The 19,691-nt window shown below is 55.4% G+C and overlaps 9 protein-coding genes across 9 annotated transcripts; 4 read left to right on the top strand and 5 right to left on the bottom strand.

Moving 5' to 3' along the window:
• Positions 1 to 4: 4 nt before the first annotated feature.
• On the bottom strand, positions 5 to 1,331 carry K437DRAFT_274302 (RNA-binding domain-containing protein). Its single transcript, XM_013387645.1, has 2 exons — positions 719 to 1,331; positions 5 to 645 (listed from the first exon to the last, which is right to left on the bottom strand). Exons 1-2 carry the CDS (start codon positions 1,112 to 1,114, stop codon positions 61 to 63), a joined length of 981 nt encoding a protein of 326 aa, XP_013243099.1. The 5' UTR covers positions 1,115 to 1,331; the 3' UTR covers positions 5 to 60.
• Positions 1,332 to 1,502: 171 nt separating this feature from the next.
• Positions 1,503 to 3,933, top strand: K437DRAFT_256692 (uncharacterized protein). The gene is made up of 6 exons (XM_013387644.1): positions 1,503 to 1,688; positions 1,750 to 1,826; positions 1,892 to 1,930; positions 2,004 to 2,099; positions 2,164 to 3,488; positions 3,573 to 3,933. The coding sequence occupies exons 1-6, from the start codon at positions 1,607 to 1,609 to the stop codon at positions 3,658 to 3,660; spliced, it is 1,707 nt and encodes a 568-aa protein (XP_013243098.1). The 5' UTR covers positions 1,503 to 1,606; the 3' UTR covers positions 3,661 to 3,933.
• A 167-nt stretch (positions 3,934 to 4,100) lies between these two features.
• Positions 4,101 to 5,789, top strand: K437DRAFT_236007 (Formyltetrahydrofolate deformylase). The gene is made up of 3 exons (XM_013387643.1): positions 4,101 to 4,903; positions 4,968 to 5,518; positions 5,605 to 5,789. Exons 1-3 carry the CDS (start codon positions 4,279 to 4,281, stop codon positions 5,620 to 5,622), a joined length of 1,194 nt encoding a protein of 397 aa, XP_013243097.1. The 5' UTR covers positions 4,101 to 4,278; the 3' UTR covers positions 5,623 to 5,789.
• Positions 5,691 to 7,262, bottom strand: K437DRAFT_256690 (NAD(P)-binding protein). The gene is made up of 2 exons (XM_013387642.1): positions 6,616 to 7,262; positions 5,691 to 6,548 (listed from the first exon to the last, which is right to left on the bottom strand). The coding sequence occupies exons 1-2, from the start codon at positions 7,070 to 7,072 to the stop codon at positions 5,788 to 5,790; spliced, it is 1,218 nt and encodes a 405-aa protein (XP_013243096.1). The 5' UTR covers positions 7,073 to 7,262; the 3' UTR covers positions 5,691 to 5,787.
• Positions 7,263 to 7,474: 212 nt separating this feature from the next.
• Positions 7,475 to 8,937, top strand: K437DRAFT_274298 (uncharacterized protein). Its single transcript, XM_013387641.1, has 3 exons — positions 7,475 to 7,651; positions 7,741 to 8,117; positions 8,193 to 8,937. Exons 1-3 carry the CDS (start codon positions 7,632 to 7,634, stop codon positions 8,888 to 8,890), a joined length of 1,095 nt encoding a protein of 364 aa, XP_013243095.1. The 5' UTR covers positions 7,475 to 7,631; the 3' UTR covers positions 8,891 to 8,937.
• K437DRAFT_256687 (uncharacterized protein) lies at positions 8,908 to 11,415 on the bottom strand. Its single transcript, XM_013387640.1, has 4 exons — positions 10,490 to 11,415; positions 9,659 to 10,408; positions 9,330 to 9,571; positions 8,908 to 9,219 (listed from the first exon to the last, which is right to left on the bottom strand). The coding sequence occupies exons 1-4, from the start codon at positions 11,202 to 11,204 to the stop codon at positions 9,160 to 9,162; spliced, it is 1,767 nt and encodes a 588-aa protein (XP_013243094.1). The 5' UTR covers positions 11,205 to 11,415; the 3' UTR covers positions 8,908 to 9,159.
• Positions 11,416 to 12,825: 1,410 nt separating this feature from the next.
• Positions 12,826 to 13,455, bottom strand: K437DRAFT_256684 (uncharacterized protein). Its single transcript, XM_013387639.1, has one exon. It carries the CDS (start codon positions 13,425 to 13,427, stop codon positions 13,218 to 13,220), a length of 210 nt encoding a protein of 69 aa, XP_013243093.1. The 5' UTR covers positions 13,428 to 13,455; the 3' UTR covers positions 12,826 to 13,217.
• Positions 13,456 to 15,531: 2,076 nt separating this feature from the next.
• Positions 15,532 to 15,816, bottom strand: K437DRAFT_256681 (uncharacterized protein). The gene has a single exon (XM_013387638.1). It carries the CDS (start codon positions 15,769 to 15,771, stop codon positions 15,565 to 15,567), a length of 207 nt encoding a protein of 68 aa, XP_013243092.1. The 5' UTR covers positions 15,772 to 15,816; the 3' UTR covers positions 15,532 to 15,564.
• A 362-nt stretch (positions 15,817 to 16,178) lies between these two features.
• On the top strand, positions 16,179 to 17,912 carry K437DRAFT_268499 (SET domain-containing protein; the record flags this gene model as incomplete). Its single annotated transcript, XM_013387637.1, has 3 exons — positions 16,179 to 16,281; positions 16,350 to 17,741; positions 17,830 to 17,912. 3 exons carry the CDS (start codon positions 16,179 to 16,181, stop codon positions 17,910 to 17,912), a joined length of 1,578 nt encoding a protein of 525 aa, XP_013243091.1.
• Positions 17,913 to 19,691: the final 1,779 nt, after the last annotated feature.

Raw genomic sequence — 19,691 nt, 5'->3', positions numbered from 1 at the left:
GATGCTTTTTCTGCTGCTACTATAATACATGAATACTCTCTCTCGTCTTTGCTGAAGCGCTCATCGTCGCCCGAGAGGTGCGGTATTTGTTCCTGTCATGAATGCCGGAGGTGGGCCAGCATATCCATTCGACGGGGGTGCTGGCGGCGCGAAGGCCTGTCCCTGCGCTTCAAACCCGGGCGGGAGGGGCATCGAGCCGGGCGGCGGTGGCGGCGGTGGCTGCATGCCCATTCCAGGCGCACCATAGACCGCGGCTTGTGGAACCCCAGGCGGCGGAGGTGGGGGTGGCGGAGCTCCAGCGAGAAAACCCCCTCCATACGGTGCCATACCTGGCGGAGGCGGTGGCGCAAAGCCAGGAGGCACACCGTATGCTCTTGACGCTGCCATGCCAAATCCCGGTGGAGGTGGCGGTGCCGCTGGCATCGCGTTGTTCTTTCGTGCCTGGGCGGCGAGAAGTCGCTCGGCCGCTGTGCCGTGCTTCTCCCCTCCCTTGCCATCCTTCTTCAGCGCAAAGTCGACACTGATCGGCTTGTTGAGCAAGTACTGGTTGTTCATAGACTCTATTGCGGCATCCGCAGCCTCAAACGAGTCGTATGAAACGAAGCCATACCCTTTTGAAACGCCCGTCGTAGGGTCTCGAGCGACCTGCATGAAGGGGGCGCAACCCACAGGGTAGTGAGCACAACAATATTTTAAATGTGATATACGCAAAGCTCACCTTGGGTATCCCAACGATGCTCCCGAACAAAATAAATGCGTCGTATAGATTTCGTTCGTCGACGTTCGCATCCAGATTCCCCATAAAGAGGTTGGCACCGATGTCGATCTGCTTGCGATCACTGCTGGCCTTGTTGACCCTCAGTGGCTTGCCAAAAAGCTTGATTCCGTTCATAATCTTGCACGCATAGTCTGCGTCTTGCTCGGTCTGGAATTCGGCAAAGCCGTAGCCCTGGTGTGATTGAGAAATACGGTCCTTAGGTAGGTGGACATTTACGATGGGTCCAGCTTGGAGCATCAGTTCCCAGATCAAGGTGTCGCTCGCCCGCTCATCGATGTTGCCGACATAGCAGGTCGCATCTTGGTTACGGTTTATCTCGGCTGGGGCACGAGACATCGTGCAAAGTCTTGAGGGCCTTGGGTGAGCCCGTCGGTGGGAAGAACCTACGTTTGGATGATGAGGCTTCTTGACGGTGTTGGCGCTGACGGCGTCGAGACTATCTTACAGTCTAGACCTGAATGCTAGACTATTGCGCAAGGGCGTGCATAAGTATTCGGGCAGTGAAACCCGGGTAATCGAAGGGTAGAAGCTATGGGGAAATACCTTGCCTGAGACCGTCAGCACTCGGTAGTCGTTAGTCAACTCTAAAGTGCTTGCCATCAGGTCATCTCGCCTTCTCAGCGGCAACACCTTTGATCGGCGATTTTTTATCCATCACAACAATCTCGGCGTCTTATTGATCTTGCTCTGGCCACTCACCATTTCGTTTCCACAAACCACAAAAGTCCCCTCGATGGCAATCAAATGAACGTCTCTATTTCCTTCCTCTTTGCGCTGTGAGTGAAGCTGACGGGACATTCTGCGCGGGGGGATTCTGTCACGGCAGAGATGGCGAACTGGGCCGCCATTGCGGGATGCTTGGCTGCGATTAGCAGGCCTGGCTTACTTCTGCCAGACATTGCCGTCAGAGGTGAGCCCCCTCGCACTCTGACCACCCCTTGCACTTTGCTGACAATGGCGCATACTCATAGACATAAGGGCGCTGGATTGGAGGGCTCTGTACAATTCTGGTGTACGAGGTGTTGTGTTTGACAAAGACAACTGCTTGGTGGGTTCTTGTCACTACAAGGTCCACCTTTCGTATGTGCTCATGGAGCGCTCTGATCCCAGCAGACGAAGCCCTTTCGCGGGCGACTTGTGCCCGAGCTCGAAGTCAGTGTTCTGCTAAAATATAAATGTGCGGGTCTTCACTTTCTGACATGCTAAAGCTTCGCTGCGCTGACAGGAGAGCTTTGCCCAATGTCAAGGCACGTTCGGAAAGTCGAATGTGCTTATCGTGTCTAACTCGGCTGGCTCCTATCAGGATCCACTTGGGATACGAGTGAGTACTTTCTCCTCTTGCGATACTCTAAATATTGTTAACACGCTTTTTCGCTTGCTTTCAGGCCGCAGAGGTGTCAGTCAACCTGGGAGGGACAGCCGTCTTGTATCACAAGGCCAAAAAACCCTCGATTCACTGCGCTCGCCAAGTCATCTCGTATTTCCATGAGCGCTCTGTTCTGGGCAGCATTCTGGTCGTCGGCGACCGCCCAACGACGGATGTCATTCTCAGTCATCGCATCAGCGACTCTCTTGCGAAACTTCGCCGGACCACGAACCAAAGCAAGCACCAACCCCCTGGGGGTTTGACGCTTTCGGCGGGTATGCAACTCTGTTCTGGGACGTCCGATCTTTCTTCCGAGAGCATGCACCGTGGCTATGCAAGAGGGGTCGCGGTGCTCACGACTGGTTTGTGGGAGAATGAAGGCAGGATCAACTCCCTGATTCGATGCCTGGAAAACGCCATCCTCCGCGTTCTCGTCCGGAGACGCCTTGAGCCGGGAGGTGGTTGGAGGCGCTCCGCGCCTAGGCCAGTCATGGAAGCTCTCTCCATTGATGGACCTTCAATAGGGTTTGTTGATGCTCATTCCTCCAGATGGCAGCTCATTGCGACAAGGCACAGTCAACCATCGCGACAGCATGGCAACGACACGCTGCCATCATCCGCAGAGGCGTCCGACGATCAGTTTCCCTTTTCCCATGCGGCAAAGCCGCACCAGGCAACCGATCCACAAGTCTCCGATTTGATTCGTACCTGTCTTCCGGCACTTTTCTCAGCAACTCAATTCCTCGCATCATGGCGCCCCATTTTGTGGGTAGACCGGAATTTTCGCGAGGGCGTGCGCATCGTCTGGCTTGGCCTCGTGGAGGGACTACTGCAGGCTGGAATTTGGAAACCTAGGCGGCCTAGCGATTTACCTGAGGATGGCAGCGACAATAGAAATGACGCTCGATTAGCGCCACGGACCATACAGCGCTCGCCAGATCTTCCGTTCTTTGCAAACACGACACGTAGGCCAACTTCTCTCTTGGCATCAGGCAGGGGCCACACTACGGTGTCGGACGTGTTCGACAGGCGGCTGTTCGCTACAATAGCGCGCAGGTCCTACTCATCCTCTCCCTCTCTGTCCTCTGGCCCTGGGCCGAGTGGCAACCAGAAGCAGAAAATCCGTGGGCGCGTGCCGCTCCGAAACTGGATTGCGGCATTGTCCGCACTTGTCATCGCTCCGACGGGCTACATGTTTGGTGCTTGGCTGCACGAGCTGCAAGAGGAGAAGGAAGCGGCTAAGGAAGCGGACTTGACCGCGGCAGCATCGTTGAAACCGGCAGATGAAGAGGCTAAACGAACAGGGAGCAGCGCCCGCCGTGAGGCCGAGGAAGCGAGACAAAGGTGAGGGGAAGCCGTGGGCAGGGGCAGCTCCCAATCGTCAGCCTGGAGCCTGACAACCTGTCTGACTTTGCTCAACCCTCCAAGCATCCTCTTGTCCAAATACCATCTGGAGCGGGAGAAGAGAGAATTGCGTGACAAGATTGCCAACCTGCAGGGCCGTCAGTCTCCATGAGCGCTAAAGCAGACCCCATGCGCTCTACGTCGGGCACCCCGCCTTCAACGGTGCAGGTGTACTTTCGGGTCGGCCATCTCCTCGGGCTCCTGCATGCGTGCAGGACTCGCTTTACGGATGCGGCCTCTGTGCGTCTTCGATCGGCGCATATTGAACGTGCCAACGGTGTACAAGGGTATGTAATGTAAGCGCCTCGTCGGTGTTCTCTAGCTGTGTGATGAGGAGGCCAATGAACTGTTTATGTAGATGAGCCCGAGTGGTTCGATAGGAAGGCGCGCACGTGACCGAGATGAGATGGCTTATCAATCATCTACGTTTTTGAAGATGACTCGGCTTTCACCCTTCGTTCTGCTCGTGTCACGGCGTGGCAGTCAATTCCGCACTCATCTGAAGGTTCTGTCTCAGACTCCAGGTTGGAGTCCATATGTTCTTCTGGATTCCTTGGAGGCATTGACACGCTGCGTCTCCCGCCAAAGTGCTTCCTGCCGCCGTTGGCTATCCTGGGATCAACCGGAACGCGTGAGATCGTCTCGCGAACCGAGAGCGGAGAGCACCGTGCATATTTCGCGAGCCCGCTTCTTTTACGCTCCTTTCAAACAACCACTGTGGCCGCTGCAAATGGTAGCGCCCATCCGAGCGCTGCGACCACTGCATTGCACCAATCCTCGTCGAATCAGCGGGTTTTTGGCTTCGGCTGCTGCAACTCCGCCTTTGACTCTGCGTTCGTTGCCTTTTGCAGTTGGCAGAAGAGGTCTGCGCTCGCTCGCCGAACTTGAAACCCTGTCTGACGCTCCAAAGCACACGACGCATCGGGCCAGCTCGTCAATCTCGTCAGCTATAGGCAACGGGAAGAACTCCGTGTCGCCCAGAATGGCTTCTTCATCCGCTTCGGCCAAAGCTGCTGCGGCCAATTCTATCATCCTGACTCTCTCTTGTCCCGACCAGCAAGGCATCGTGTACCGCGTGACTGGTTTCCTCGCGCAGCACAACATGAACATCCTCGACTCGGCGCAGTTCGGCGACCCGACGACACTGCGCTTTTTCATGCGCGTACATGCCAGTGGACTCATGGGCACCAGCGCCGATGCTGCGGCTCAGGCGTCGCCGGAGCGGCTCGACAGCCGTCTTGCACAGTTCCGAGCGGAGTTTGAGAAAAACTTGGCCAGCGAGCTGAAGATGGACTTCAATATTCAACGGGAAGACCAGAAGCCACGGACGCTGATCATGGTGTCGAAGATTGGCCGTGAGTGCTGACGTCTGCGAGTGGTATCTTCCGAGATTGAATTTTACGCGGTTCCCCTACGCAGACTGCCTAAATGATATCCTCTTCCGCATCTCGGCGGGCACGATGCCGATCCAAGTTCCGCTGATCGTATCAAACCACACAGAGTACGCGTCGCTCGCTGCGTCGCACAACATCCCATTCCACCACCTACCAATCGACGCGGCTAGCGGAAAGACCAAGGAGTGGCAAGAAGCCGAACTGATGAAGCTCGTAGCACAGTACGACATCCAACTCGTCGTCCTCGCGCGCTACATGCAGATCCTCTCGCCCGCGTTATGCTCGCACCTGTCTGGGCAGATCATCAACATCCACCACTCCTTCCTGCCCTCGTTCAAGGGTGCAAAGCCGTACCACCAGGCCTACGAGCGCGGCGTCAAGATCATCGGCGCCACCGCACACCTCGTCACTGCCGACCTGGATGAAGGGCCAATCATCGACCAGGATGTCGAGCGCGTCGGGCACGCTCACGCGCCGAGCGAGCTCGTCAAGATCGGCGCGGACATCGAAGCGCGCGTTCTCAGTCGCGCCGTCCGATGGATGGCAGAGAGACGCGTGCTTGCCAATGGCCAGAAGGTGCGTCCTTCCAAGGCACATAAAGTGGAGCTTTTTGATGCGTGACTGATGGATGCTTCTCTCTCTCGTCAAACCCCTTCCTGCAGACCGTCGTTTTCGCCTAAAGCCCCCTCCCTTCCACTTCCAATCACGACGTTTATAGCCTCAACCACAGCCAGTCCCCTGCAAGCTGCTCCGCCGCCTCCCTGTCGCATTTGTACTAGACTACGTGCATTTTCATCTACACTTGAATACTGTACTTTTATGCAAACACAAGGACAAAGTCGCGTTCAGTAGCTATATTTTTTGTGCGCCATCTTCCGAAGGAATGGGCCTATGGCTGGCTGCAGAAGGTCTGCTACGGCGTATTTGAATGGCGTGCAGATCCTCCCCGTCGTCCCGCGATCGACCGCGAGCATCATCCGTTCGGCAACTTGTAGGGGTGTGAGGATGTCGCTCTTGCCACCACTTGCGCTTTTTTGACCTTCTCCGCTGCCTTTGCTCCAGCTATCGTCCTTGATCCGGTCCAGTTCGCCAGCCGAAACGTCCACAGCGGATGCGCGGAAGTCGGATTTGATCGTTCCTGGACATATGCTTACGAAACGCACCAACGCGAGCTTCTTCTTGTTCCCCTTCGGAGGCGCCTCTCCAGCCCGCACACCTTGTGCTTGCGCCTCACACTCGAGCGCGACGCCTTCGAAAAGCAGCAGCTGCGCCGCTTTCGTCGCACCGTACAGTCCACGCGTCGGAGCAGGCATGAGGGCTGCCATGCTGCTTAGCAGGGCGATGCACGGATCTGAAGATATACTGGAAGATTGCATCACGGGGATGAACGTGGCAAGCGCCAGGGCTGTGGCGGTGAGATTCGCTTCGGTTGCTTTGGAAACAACAGAATGGACGTGGCTTAGCGCACTAGATGTGGGATGAGGCGAGCTTGCGGTGGCGGAAGATGATGCGAGTGGAGACAGAGGGTCGACAGACGCGATTCCAAGAAGCGGCTTGAGTGCTGATACGCCAAAGCAGATGTGCAGCGTATCAAGGCCGCCGAGTTCTGTGAATGCCAAAAGCACAGAATCGGTTCAGCACCAGTTCTCATGGCTCTTATTTTGCTTACTCACCCTTCAAGACTAGATCACGGACTTTCACCAGATCTTCCGCCTTGGTGCAATCTGCCTGCACGGTCCAATACCGCTCCTTTCCTTGGTTCTTCTCCCACCCAGGCCCCTGCTGCGACGTCCTCCATTCCTCGCACTTCTTGGCCGCATCTCTACACGATACCTTGACCTGCTCTAGCACCTCCTGCCTCCTAGCAACGAGAACGACGTCTCTGCATCCACGCGCGGCGTAGGCTTGTGCGAGCGTTGCGCCGACGCCCGACGATGCACCCAAAATCAGTACGCGTTCGCGATATGGGGGAATAACGTGCAGGCGTGGACGGGAGCGGAGGTAGAAAAGGAGGCCGAGAGGGGCGGCCAATATTAAGGCGGCGGATGTGGCAACAGTGGGAGAGAGGAGGAAGTTGGCCACATCGGCGAAGCGCTGGGACAGACCAGTAAAGGATGACGAAGTAGACATGGTGGAGGGGATTGCACGGCCACCGCTCGTTGTTCTGGGTTCGACTGAGCTCGGATGCGGGTGCGAGCAGCACTCGACGTGCAGCGACGGCAAGATTCAGGTGCAGCTGGCGGTGCTGGATTATGAGCTACTCACAGAGTCGATCTGGACGAGACGTGTCGTGAGACTCATTTCTATCGAGCTTCTAGCAATAGAGGCAGCAGACAGCGCGGGGACTGCGGATAGCCGAAGATGAGCATGTTGATGATGCAATGAGAGACCACGAGACCAGCTTAGGAACCCCCGCAGGGATGGTTACATAAGGCGGCTCTATTCGGTGCAATCACTCACCACAAAATCTCTCTACGCCAGAATTTTACGACCACAACCGTGATCCGTCGCTGTGCCCGGGATCAGGCAGGACATGCAACGTGCAAGTGCCTCGGATGGCATTTTGGTGTCGCCTTGAAGGTCAACGTGTAACATCGCATAGACTTGCTCGCTCGTACGTCCTCGATAGTGGCACTGTTGCTTCAGTGCTCAATCAAGACCGATCTCTCAAGGACCACAACGAACCACCATGCTCTCCGTCGACACCGAGTGAGTCTGCTCTGATGCCCCCTTTCCTACATCCCGCTCTTCCCTGGCTAACGCGCACGATTGTTGTGACGATGCTTCGTGAAATGAAGATTCGAGGCCCCGCCAGGCTTCCACCCTGCACTCTTCGAGGATGACTTGGATGACAGTCAGCAGTCGATGTCCTACCCACATATCGAATTATCCTCCGCCCGCTCGAAAGGGAAGTCTAAACAGATCTGGCTTGTCAAAGTCCCTCAAGGGTTGCATCCCGCCGATTTGGATGGCCTCAGCTTCCCCGTAGCATCATCGTCAAATTCTTCGTCTTCCGTCCCATTGACCTTTCTAGCAGGGCCCGAGAAGACGGCGTACGAGGTACGTGTTGCATCCAAGGACAAGGATGGCTCAACGGAAGAAGGTGCGGAAGAGCTGGCTGGTGCAAGGATCCTGCTACCGCACAGTGCAAAGGGACACGGGCGAATGTCTTTCGGTGAGCATCCTATCCTGCTGCTTTCCATTTTCCTATTCATGACTCATTCCATTGTCTGATTCGGTGATCATGAAGCCCCGAAAGAGCCTTCTCGCTTCCTTACAATCACGCTCGCACCGCCCGCCGGCGCGGCCTCCTCCTTCCCTGACACCGCCAATGAAAAGGCAAACGGATCTCTGACCTCTCTCGCTGCGCCACCCTCCGCAAGCTCCTCATCCAAGTCCAAGAATTCATCCACGGCTTCCGCCACACCAGCCCCCTTCCCCACGGAACGGGCCGCTCAAGAGCTGCAAGCTCAACAGACGCGCAGAGTCGCCAAGCGCGAACAGCCGTGGGAGCTGCTCACGGGCGACTTCAAGCCATCCGGCAGCTGCTCATCCACAGTGCAAGTAGATGAGGCGTGGCGGCGTACGCTTGCGGCTCCCTCTCCTGCGAACGTGTCGCGTTCGGCGATGGGCGACGGCGAATCGGAAGAGCGCGTCGAGTCTAGTCAACCGCTTCCGACGCGCAGCAGCAGCAACAATGCCCTTTATGGGCATGCGGCAGGCAGCAAGGGCATGCCTGATCCGAGTACGCTAACCATGGAGAAGAACCAGCAGGAGTATAAAAAGGAAGCGCCGGTGACTGCGGCCGACATGGAGGCTTCGAGCCCGGGGAAGAAGCGCAAGAAGAGCGGTGCTGATGCTGATGCCGAGGCGGATGTTGAAGCTCCGACTTTGAAAAAGGGGAAGAAGGTCAAAAAGGAGAAGGAGAAGAAGGAAAGTAAGCGGTGAGAAGTCATCTGTATTCCATGATGCACTGCCTGCCATTAGTATCTATCACACCTTGCATCGCTTCCGGTAGAACGGAGAGCACGCTGATCGCCGGAAGTGTGTCGATACAAGTGCGTTTACTAGTGTGTGCGATTGTATACAGATGTCAACAAGGTGAGGCGGTCAGGAACTATGGCGCGAAGCTCAAGTAATTGTGAGAGGCTCTAAGTGAAGATGCAGTTGCGAGCGGTCGAGAGTCCTGACAGATGGATAGCAACGAGGCACCGATCTTATCTCTCCGCAAGGAAAGTCCGCAAATCCCAAGGTGCACTCAGTCGTACCGAGGGCGACTGCAAAACAATCAGAGGAAAGAGTACGAAATCAGGATTAGAGCACATCAGCGTCGCATCAAGCCTCCGAAAATCTATTCAGTCAGCAGCGTTGGTGAGACTCCACTCACCTTGACGCTTTTGGCCCCTTTTTCACCTGTCCGCTCATCAGTGCAGTCGTATGTCCGGAGCCCGTTTCCGTGCAGCAGAGAAGCACCGGAAAGGGCGCTTCCTCCTGTGCCGCTGCCGCTGCTACTGCTGCTGCTCAGCTGCAGGGGTATCGCAACCTTGTCAGCATGAAGTTGCGACCAGACAAAAGTATTCTGTCGCGCCGCCGACTCGATCAGTGGTTGTGATGGGTGACCCGAATGGACTGTAAGTGTTAAAGGCATTAAAGACAAGAAGCATTGTAAATAAGACAGTCCCACTTGCACCCGATGCCCCTTACTGGTGCACTCACAAAGAATCGCGCTGTTGATCTGCTCGGCAAGCGCCATCCTGCGCCTTTGATCAAGGTACTTCCTCACTGGGCTCTTCTCCAGATCGCGATAGGCCAGCAGCACGCTAACGCTCTCGATCTCCTTCATGTACATCGCGCGTGAGTACGGGTTGGTCAGCTCCATGCATGTCGCATGCAGCGACTGGATGTAGCTCAGTGCGGCGTGATACACCGCATTCGACGCGGCTGAGCCTGCTCCAGACGCTGCCGATCCAGCAGAAGAGGCGGACGACGGAGCGGGGGAAGCCGCACGAGAGACAGTGGCTGCTGTCATTAAGCCTGGATGCGTGGGGTGTTGTTCGGCCAGTGGGGAGGATGCTGCTCCTTGCTGTTGTTGATGCTGCTGCTCTCGTTGCTGCGCCGAGTTAGCTGAATTTGCTGCGCGCACAGACTCGATGAACTCTTGGATCTGCAGGTTGAGCGACAGGTGTGCTGGATCCAACGAGGTCGGATTCGCAGGCAAGAGGCGTGTCGACGATCCATTTTCTTTCGAAGCTGATGACTTCCTCGCGTCGTGGCTGGACGAGCTTCGGTATTTGCTGCGGTCAGTCGGGACCAACAGAGATCGGTTTTCGGCCTCGGCACCGTCTGCCTCTTTTCCAGGCCGTGAAGAAGCGCTCTTGGTGCTGCTGGCGAGGACGCCGGGGAAGTGCGTGTTGCAGCAATCTACTGCTGCCCGAATGCGACCTGCGAGAATGTGATCGCGCACCTCTGAAGATTTAAGATTATGACATGTGTAAGTATGAAAGGATTTGGGGGAAAATGGGCAGAGAGGCCCAGCTGCGTGCTCACCTCTGCGTAGCAGTACAGCGAATATTTCCTCCGGTGGAAGATCGGTCTCACCAGCACTCCCTCGGACTCTAAAGTTTTCCTTCGCCTCCGAAAACTTGCCCTTCTCAGACCCAGTTGCTCTGCGTGATGCTGGCTGAGCTGACCCATTCGCATCGCTCATGTGCGCGTCATCGTCATCCTCGTTGCCCGTGACGCTGCCCTTTGTCGTCATCTCTTCGTCTTCTCGACTGTTCGTGGCGGTCTCCGCCTTGGTTTCCATCGCTGAGTCTTCTCGAATCAGTGGTGGTGCGGAGAGAGGGTGTAGACTGCCGTTCGCACCACGTCGGCTTGACGTGGCATTTCCATTGGCGGCGACGTTCTGGCCGCGCCCGTTCGCGACGAACCCGTTTGTGCCTGCCTTGTTGCTACTCAAGCCTGGAGCTGACAATGATGCTAGGGCTCTTGCTGTGCCCATACTGCTTCCAGAAGCAGTGATGGGCGGGTAGCCGCAGCTTCCGCTGCCGCTAGACACGCCATCCTGCGCAAAAGCGATCGCGGTCCCGACGTAGCAATGATGCACGAGATAGTTGAGCACGAGCCTTCGCAGCGAGGATGGAGAGATGAGTTCACTGTCTGCTGCATTATCTGTGCTACCAGCACCGGAAGCAGATCGCCCTGGCAGAAGTAACGAGTGATGTTTGCCAGACTCGCCCGGGGGTGGCGGTGGGGGTGGCATCGCGTGGGTGGGGTGGTGCAGCTGAGCTTATGACCTCGACGATGTGGTGACAGCGGAAGTGACGATTAGGATGTGAGGCGCGGCTCTGAGCTAATCAATGCGCTTGAGTACCCGTCCTTGTGAGATTTTGTCACTTAGATGAGCGAGGGATCAGCGGTGTACGCGGTGGTCAAGGCCTCCTGTTTCGTTGCAAGCATCCTGCATGGCGATGGTTGAGCTTGGGATGGGTTATAGAGCTTTTGTTGATAGAGGATGATGAGTGCACGATATGGAAGAGTGCTGTGGTGCACCCAGACTGAACGCTCGCATTGATGCTGGCGTCGCGGGTAACCATCGTCCCCAGAGGATGCATATATATTAGGGTTATCGCAGAACGAGTTGCGAAGTGGTACTACGTTAAATGTATGCTACTTTGAAGCCTGCGCCTCGCTCTCTCCTTTCTCCGCAGCAGCCAGAAAAGCAGAATGCGCAGATCGCAGGAGCGATGCTCGGCGTTAACTCTTTCCTCCTGTTGCCGACGTCGGCCTGCCCCTGGAGATGTTGGCGGCGACGAAGGGGTACGAATCACGTCTCGACATGCATCATACGTCCATTATTTATCGTTGCAAAATGTCGACATGCACTATGCATAATGAGGAGATGATTTTGCTGCGCAACGCGTCGGCCGGTTGTCCTCTTCGCATGGCTGCGGAGCCGATGACATGATCAACTGTGAGCAGCAGAGAAGCCCTCAAGAAATGCACCACGGCCCGAGTCACCCCAAGGCGACTCCCCGTGTCGATGGTAATCTGCAATCCTCTGGTCGAATCAAGACCTGTATCGATGAAGTGCTCTTGGAGCGATGTGCGTATGATACAGAAATGAGTTATGGTTTCTGATACCTATGAGGGGTATGTGTGAACATGTTGTAAGCTGTTCTCTGAATCCCTACACTGAAATAAATGTGAGGTTCGTTTCTCTCTCTCGCGCGCGGCTCTTACGGCTGGTCCGGAACGCCATCATTATGGCATCGTCAAGTTTGCCACGGCGGCCCTGCCGCAGTCGCTCGCCCAAACTTCGGAGCCCACATTGCTCAGGCCCGAGATGACGCAGTGCTTCATTAAGAAGGTTGCCGCGTCGACTGTCGGCTAAATCGATGCCAGCCCCGAGGTGGCGAGGCTTTTGTAGCCAGGGTAGCTGCTAAATTCCTTGTTCGTACTCATGCCCACGTTGAGAGAAGCCCAGGAGCCGTAGTATTTGTCCCCTCTGTCGATGCCACCTTGGGCAAGTGCGCTGAACGTCTCATCACCCCAGTGGTAACACCATTGGACGCACAATGAGGCGAGAAGTGATGTTGCGCAGTTCAGTGCCGTGTGGTCCAAATAGCTGCTGAGCGCATGAAGGGAAGAAAATACACAATGTACGTGTTTATGTCGCTGGTCATGAACGTGCACCGGATGCCGGCGCAACTGCATCTCCGCCTAAGTCCCAAATGTGAGTTGCACTGGCCCGGGCTAGATTAACGGAAGGATTGTACCACGCATTAGTCATACCGTCAGACATTTTTGGAGTGTCGGTCACGTCGTAGAAGTTTGGCGCAATCAGCAAGCTCTCGCTTCCATTGATCACATTGGGCTACAGCGAAGGAAACATGCCGCCCATGTCTCGCCCAGCACACCGTGCGTCATGATGAGTACTATCTCTGCTGTTGAAGGATGTGAGTCCGTCGGCCAAGAGTGAACGGTATGGGATCGCAGCCGTTGTGCCTGCACGGGCTGGTACTGGACCAGGTTTGCACCAGCAGGCGATTTCAGGTAGTTCCGCGACGTCGGTATTCGAGAGCTTGGGAAGCGAACTGTAGAGCTGGAGACGCTTCGTGCCACCAAAGGCCGCGGTGATGTCACGACTGCAGGCAGAGCTGCAGCCGGATATCGCGCGAGACGGGGTGCCGGCGAGTGAAGTGCCGCAATCTGCAGAGAGGCAGTACTCGCAGTTCAGCACAGCTATGACGGGCAGCAATCGCCAATATGTCACTCACAGCAAAAGAGTTCCCGCTTTGACGCCCGCAATCTGATAGTCTTGCGCCCTACGGGCAGAGACGCAGCTGCGCACCGTATTTATGGTATCATCGTTGGTCACAGAGCCCCAGAGGACTTTTGTCTTGGAAGTGTCCGCGTAGCAGCCTGCGTAAGAGTAGCCATTCGATGACGGAAGAATGTTGGTAGATGCAAAAGCCGCTGTCATGGTTGTTGTAGCTGCAGTTAAAGCTGACATTGTATTCGTACGTGGGCTTGTACTTGCACGTGGACCTGCGCGTGGAGCTGACACGGGAATTGCACTGATCCTGGCAGACTTGGACGTGGACGACATGAGCGTAGAGACGGTGATCTTGTACATATAGACCTGGTAGGTGCCTCCACTCTTTTGAAACGAGTTCCCTCAACAGATTTGCTAGCAAGTCTTCAAGCTCGTCAGGCGAGTTGCGCTAGGCCAAATTGACTCTCCCCCAAAGCATTGATTATGGAGAGCGCGATAGTATTCACAGGTCAGAATAACTCCTTTTGGCGGACAAACGCGAATGCGCACCGCTCACCATCGACTTGACACCAGTGTAAAGGTAGCCGCCATTTGCGCACATCGATTGAAGACGCTCCCCCGTGTTGGAAGAGCTCAGATACGCCGCAGGGTTCAGTGTCCAGGCGCTCGTCGAGTCTGCAACCGACTGCAGTGCCTTTGCTGACCTTGGTGGCGAATGGCCCGATGATGCTGCTCGCCACTCAGCTGACGCCGATACCCACTAGAGCAGATTGACCGCCGGTTATCAAGGGCAAGACAGGAAGCAGGATCAGACGCATGTTGCTAGATCGTTCACAGACGTGGCGAACCTTCCTGAGTGAGATTGCCAATGCAAGGTGAAGGGGACTCAAGGCCCAAGATGATGCAAGCTCAACCATAATCTGAGTCTTGCTAATAAGTACAATGTCAGTGCAAAGCCGAAATAAAGCGTCATTCTCATATCACCCAGACAATGCATGAGATCAAGTTGTGCATACAAGGGAGGACGGCGGATAACTGTGAAGGGGGTCTGGTCGGGGAGTGTGAGCCTAGATGGAATAGGTGAATGCTTTGGAGTCTTAGAGGTATCCGCAGGAGGGAGTGTCAATGGTCGAACCCGAGAGCCAGCACATGTCGAGAACCCTCTAGCTGCGTATGTATGTACGAATCACGAAAGCCTTCAAGGCGCAGGGAGCAAGGCTCAGCTGGCCTCAGCCTCTCAGCCTCCGCCTGCCTCGGTCGTCGAGAGACCAGAATGCTTCGCGTCGTCCATCTTCGGGGTTCGGAAGATTGAAAGTGTGATGATGGGTGGGGGCAGGGTGACGCAAAGAGGTTGTCATGGTTGCACTGCAAGTGTTCGAAGTGAGGAACCGAAGAAGCAAACACAGGAGCGACTAGAAATACGGCTGATGCGCTGAAGTGTGTACGAAAATATCGGACACAAGATGAATAGATAAAGTCCGGAAGGGCACGCCTCTTCCGGCCGCCGGGGCTGATCGTGAGCCCTATTGATCGTCGCACACTCTCCAGATCCAGACGCCAGCCTTTGCCATGCTCCAACGCTGTGAAGAAGAAAGAGGGAGGATTTGGGAGCCGCAAAGGGAGCCGCAAAGGAAGCCACCATTGCGACACATCACCTTCTTCATTGGCGCGACCTGCCTCGTCCTCTGCTTGGAGCTGTCTTCATACTTTTTGCTGTAATTTCTGGGCGGCCGTTCGTTGTTGACAAGGCCGCTACGCGCGACCGTGTGCTTGGGATCTGGTTGAACAATGATTAAACAGAGATCACGAGTGAGGGCTGTGGCGTATTCGTTGGGTTCAAGGTTCTCCAGAACTGGAAGCACCTTGCTTCGAGGGAGCTGCGATAGTTAAGCAATGATCACTGCCTAGGGTTCGCTTGAAACCGTGTCAACTTCCATAACGAGGCCTTGATGGCCAGTAAGACCGTCCAAATCCTGAAGATAGGGAATTTTCCGCGATTGATGGATGGATTGTGGCTTGGAAATAGGCATCTCCTGCCGATCGAACTGGAGCTGCACTGGATGTAGGCACGGGGGATCGGAAGTTAGCCAACATCAAAATGTCTTGTTTGAATATGGCATTGACTCTGAGAAGCAGAATTGGCTGTCCCAAGTAAAGAGGCGGGAACACTAGCGAAATCTTCATTCTGGTCATGATGGAGCAACTCTTCCTTCAGAGAGTATATATTCAAGGAGAGCCACGATAGGTCGTCCTTGAGACGAAAGACATTCGTTAGATGAGACACCATTTCCTGCTTCAGCTCAAGGATGCACCTGAATCTAAATAGATGAATCTGCAAAGCTGATCAGTACAGCCTATGAGCCCGTGTCATGGCGTCAACGAGCGTCCACGTCCCAAGGTAGTGACAATGTCGAGCCTCGGAACCCCTGTGGAAAGCTAGACCTTGACAGACTTGCGGCATTGGTATCAATGAATAGGACGAATAATCAACAATACTCGCGTCCGTGCCAGATTTTCTGAGGACGTTCTTGCCAAGCCGTCCATATCGCATGCGTACAAGAAAGGGATTCCGTAGAATGTGAAGGGGAACATGAGCGATGTGCAGCTTGTACGAGGTGAAGGCAGTGAGGTTAAGTGGAGCCAAAAAAAGTTCCCAGTTTGCTGGAGGCGCACTGAGGCGCCACCAAGAATCCACGCAGAACGGACTTGAAGCCCTTTTTAAAGTGCCAGAGGGGCGCCACCCAAACCCTATATGGTGTGTAAAGCAACAGCCGAAAAAGTCACCGATGGGAAGTTGTGTAGCCGCTGTTCAGTCTTGTCCAGGTTGTCGATTGTCTCCACTGGCCACAGCACACCACTATTTGATGTGTTGCATCGACTGCAAATAATTCCCAGAGGGTTGAGTCGGAATCAAATGGGAACGCCATAGATGCACATCCGCTGCTTCTCATTATTATCATGGAGGATCCAACTAAGAATCTCCAACGCCAGCATCGGAATTTCTGGTCCTGGCTCGCCACGAATGGCGTGAAGGTGAACGATGCGTTTTTGCCGGGCTCAGGTGAGCCTCGAATGGAGAATAACAACCAAATGCAATGGATGTTGAATTGTCTGTGGAATCGACGGCAGACGATCGAACTGGTCCCGGTGTATTTACATCGCGAAACCTCAAGGCAGATGTATTGGCCGTCCAAGTCCCTGCCGCTCTTGTCATCAGCTCGGTGCAAGCACGGCAAGCGCTCGAGGATTTTGCGCAGCTCACGAGCGCTGCGGAAGCCAAGACACGGAAAGAAGAGCTCGCAGAGTTTTCGCAGCATGATATTGTGGTATTCTACCTTTTCCTCGCACGCAAGTTCGTCTCCATGCAGGATAACATCGAGGCTGGCAGCTCAAGCAACGCAAGCATCTCACTTTCCGTGTTGCGTCATGCAGAATATGTGCGCATGATCCCAGATCGCATCAGCACTCCACTGCATTATCGGCCGGCCGAGCTTGGACTGCTACGTGGAACGCCACTCTACTCGGCCACTGTTGAACGCAGGGCGACCACACGCCGCGCGTGCCGACAGGCGCTTGCCTGGCTCGCAAGCTTGTCTTGGCCCAGTGCCAGGTCTGAGCCACTTTTACGGCTGACAGGTCCGATGCACTCGTGGACTTTGGAGAGCATCAAGGACCTGGATGAAGACGCGTTGGACGAAGCGCTTCGGGAACCGGAAGATGAGCCATCAGCTCTCCAGCTTTGGCGGTGGGCAGAGTCCGCCTACGGTTCGCGCGCTTTTCCTCCGAACCTTGCCTACCCGCGCGCTCGGAATCCAATCATCTTACGCGGAAGATGCTGGCGAGGAAGCGAGCTTGGTCCAATCTTGATCCCAGGGCTCGACTCGATCAATCATGGACGCGGCTGGAAAGTGACCTGGGAGGCCAAACGTGGCGGCGGTGACGAGGCCGAGGCCGGGTCAAGCGGTTCTCCGCTTAAGCTGGACTTGCCGGATCCATCGGACGTGATATTCCTCACGTTGCACTACGACTTGGAAGCCGGCACACAAGTCTTCAACAACTATGGAGCAAAGAGCAACGAAGAGTTTCTAGGATCATATGGCTTCGTAATGGAGGGTGGGCCCGATGATTCAGTCTCACTGGTCGTCGGCGGTGGCGGCAGCGGCAGAAGCGACAGGCCCGACGGCGCTTCGCGACGCAGGTGCTACTGGACAAGGAACACTCGAGGCGTCCCAGATGACCTCTTCGATGTGATAGTCTCGCTTCTTGGTATACAAGTGGAGAGCGAAGCCGTCGCTGTCGCGCCAACGGAGTCGTGCGATGACACGGAGCAAGTACGACGTCGTCAGGCTGTACGCAGCGACCCCGAAGTCCAGCTCGAGGTTAACGCGACGCTGGCGAATATGTTCGAGCAGAAGCTCGCTACCTTGCAGCAGTACCTACGATCGAGAGACGTGCTTCCTGCCTCCAGCAAGCGCGAGGCAAGAACGCACATTGTCGAGATGATCGACACATATGTACAAGGTGAGCGCCTAACCTCGGTGCACACAGTGCAATAAGCGAGGGCTCCAAAATGCTGAATCCATGGATCATGTTGCATTTGCTCGCGTAGGACAGCTCGAGATCCTACAATCAGCACTGGCGATTACGTCTGCCAGAGCGGATCAGCTCTCAGAGGAGTTAGACGGTATCTGAACCCATGCAACGATCTGCCTACATTACAGGTGGGCCGATATATACGAGCAGCTACGAAGAGCCAAAAGTCATGGAGGCACGCAATGACGTATACAAAAGCGATGCCTCGGCAGGCTATGGATGTGAGGCGGGCCCTCGGCAGTGAGTTGACGGGCGCAACGCAACTGCGCAACATGCAGGCCTTCACTCAGTCTTCGGCGCGCTCAGACCTAATGGCGCTGTTCCGGCTGCGTAACTACACTGTCCTAGGCGCTTTGCTCTGCGATCTTTATGTTGTTGGCATCTGTCGCTGGGCATCATTTATGGAGGTGTAGGACGAATACAATTGATCGAAATGGAGTCTTCGCCCTGCAGCACTTGCAGCCTCCGGTACATTTCGGGTTCCCCAAGAGAGGCTTCTGTTTAGTTCCACTTGGCCCTACCGAGTTTGCGTTGCAGACCAAAAGAACCGAAATGAAACCCCCATGGCGCCTTGGCGGGCCTCATCTGATCTGGCTCCACGGGTTTTACTTGATTTCCGACCCAGTCTCATAGACACACCCTGTCAGACTCTTGGACTTTCGGCGAGGCGTGCAGTGCGTCGGTGTAATTCACAGTTGAACGTAATGCGTAGTGCGACGGACGCTGCGATAACTCAAAGCGATCTCGCTCGACCCTCCCGGACACGTGGATGAGGGCGGTGAGGAAAGGGAGACAATGGATGTGAGGAACTCAACTCTTTTCGTCCTTTGACTTTCCACGAGGCGACGATCAGCATGTCCGTCGGTCGGCCCGACTGGACGGTTGGAGGTGCGACCTCTGCCTTGACTATTCTCCCAAGCCGACTGTCTCAGTGCACACATCGATGAAATGAGTTCACACAGCCTTTCAACAGTCCACACTGCGCACGCCAGCAGCGCCGGCTAAGCTGCTGCAGGCCGTCATCCGCTGATCATTGCTGCCGCCTGCTGCAGCCATCTATCCATGCATTCAATAGCTCCAGTCAAGTCACAACCTCTGTCCCAAGTTTCAGTACAAATTGCCCCAGTGCCTTACATTGGTTGAGGGGGGGGAATTGCCCCAGCGAAAAAAGAAATAGGAGCACTCTCGAACGCCTGCTCTAGTTGTACATACCGAGTACAGACGCCCATCGCGCCGCTGCGCGATGGGGAACTCCAGACAGTAGTAGGGCACAGTCACCCCCAAACAAGACAAGTATCTTTATTTAATTATTATTGTCCGATTTTGCTTTTCAATGGTGGGCTGCTGCATTGTGCTGCCGAGTGCGCTTGTTTCCTAGGAAGAGGCTTCTGTTTTCTACATGAAAAATCCATTCGTTGCAGATCGTCCTCGCCAGTGCCAGCTGGGCCCCCTCGTTTTTGCAAACAGGCCAGGAGCCGCGTGCGATACATTGTAGCTGGAGGCGCGCGATCACACCACGGTGCACGAGGCAGCATTTTTGACTGGGGCACTCTCATGTGCAACTTATGCTTGGATCGTGACTCGGCCTGCGCCTGGCACGGGCCTGGCTCAGCCATCTTAGAGTCGGTATTATCTGACTAGGCGCAAACAAGTGCTCTAGTGGCGGGTGTCCATGCTTCAACAAACTCAAGCTCCAGCGCGGGCAGAGTGCGGAGGCAGCAGAGGAGAGGGAGAGCGAATACCTCCTCGCTGCCACGCATTTCCCAGGGAACACACTGACACCCGGGGCCCTCAGCTCTTCATATCCCGTCTCGAGCAGGCCAGGCATCTCTGTATCGATTCGATGCATACAAGGTGCTGTAACAAGCACATTAACGA

The sequence above is a fragment of the Tilletiaria anomala genome, assembly GCF_000711695.1.
Source record: "Tilletiaria anomala UBC 951 chromosome Unknown K437scaffold_44, whole genome shotgun sequence".
NCBI lineage: Eukaryota > Fungi > Basidiomycota > Exobasidiomycetes > Georgefischeriales > Tilletiariaceae > Tilletiaria > Tilletiaria anomala.
The sequence above is the reverse complement of the archived record's forward strand: the minus strand, read 5'-3'. Positions and strand labels throughout refer to the sequence as shown.

Bases quoted from the DNA above. Each gene is read 5' to 3' on its own strand.
- K437DRAFT_274302 (XM_013387645.1), bottom strand. From the start codon at position 1,114: ATGTCTCGTGCCCCAGCCGAGATAAACCGTAACCAAGATGCGACCTGC. The intron at 646-718 runs GTGAGCTTTGCG...CCCTTCATGCAG, and splicing joins GCATCGTTGGGATACCCAAG to GTCGCTCGAGACCCTACGAC.
- K437DRAFT_256692 (XM_013387644.1), top strand. From the start codon at position 1,607: ATGGCGAACTGGGCCGCCATTGCGGGATGCTTGGCTGCGATTAGCAGG. The intron at 1,931-2,003 runs GTCAGTGTTCTG...CTGCGCTGACAG, and splicing joins GACTTGTGCCCGAGCTCGAA to GAGAGCTTTGCCCAATGTCA. The intron at 2,100-2,163 runs GTGAGTACTTTC...GCTTGCTTTCAG, and splicing joins AGGATCCACTTGGGATACGA to GCCGCAGAGGTGTCAGTCAA.
- K437DRAFT_236007 (XM_013387643.1), top strand. From the start codon at position 4,279: ATGGTAGCGCCCATCCGAGCGCTGCGACCACTGCATTGCACCAATCCT. The intron at 4,904-4,967 runs GTGAGTGCTGAC...TCCCCTACGCAG, and splicing joins CATGGTGTCGAAGATTGGCC to ACTGCCTAAATGATATCCTC.
- K437DRAFT_256690 (XM_013387642.1), bottom strand. From the start codon at position 7,072: ATGTCTACTTCGTCATCCTTTACTGGTCTGTCCCAGCGCTTCGCCGAT. The intron at 6,549-6,615 runs GTGAGTAAGCAA...TGGCATTCACAG, and splicing joins CCGTGATCTAGTCTTGAAGG to AACTCGGCGGCCTTGATACG.
- K437DRAFT_274298 (XM_013387641.1), top strand. From the start codon at position 7,632: ATGCTCTCCGTCGACACCGA. The intron at 7,652-7,740 runs GTGAGTCTGCTC...CGTGAAATGAAG, and splicing joins ATGCTCTCCGTCGACACCGA to ATTCGAGGCCCCGCCAGGCT. The intron at 8,118-8,192 runs GTGAGCATCCTA...GTGATCATGAAG, and splicing joins ACACGGGCGAATGTCTTTCG to CCCCGAAAGAGCCTTCTCGC.
- K437DRAFT_256687 (XM_013387640.1), bottom strand. From the start codon at position 11,204: ATGCCACCCCCACCGCCACCCCCGGGCGAGTCTGGCAAACATCACTCG. The intron at 10,409-10,489 runs GTGAGCACGCAG...TTAAATCTTCAG, and splicing joins CGCTGTACTGCTACGCAGAG to AGGTGCGCGATCACATTCTC. The intron at 9,220-9,329 runs GTGAGTGGAGTC...ATTGTTTTGCAG, and splicing joins AAGGGGCCAAAAGCGTCAAG to TCGCCCTCGGTACGACTGAG.
- K437DRAFT_256684 (XM_013387639.1), bottom strand. From the start codon at position 13,427: ATGACAGCGGCTTTTGCATCTACCAACATTCTTCCGTCATCGAATGGC.
- K437DRAFT_256681 (XM_013387638.1), bottom strand. From the start codon at position 15,771: ATGCGATATGGACGGCTTGGCAAGAACGTCCTCAGAAAATCTGGCACG.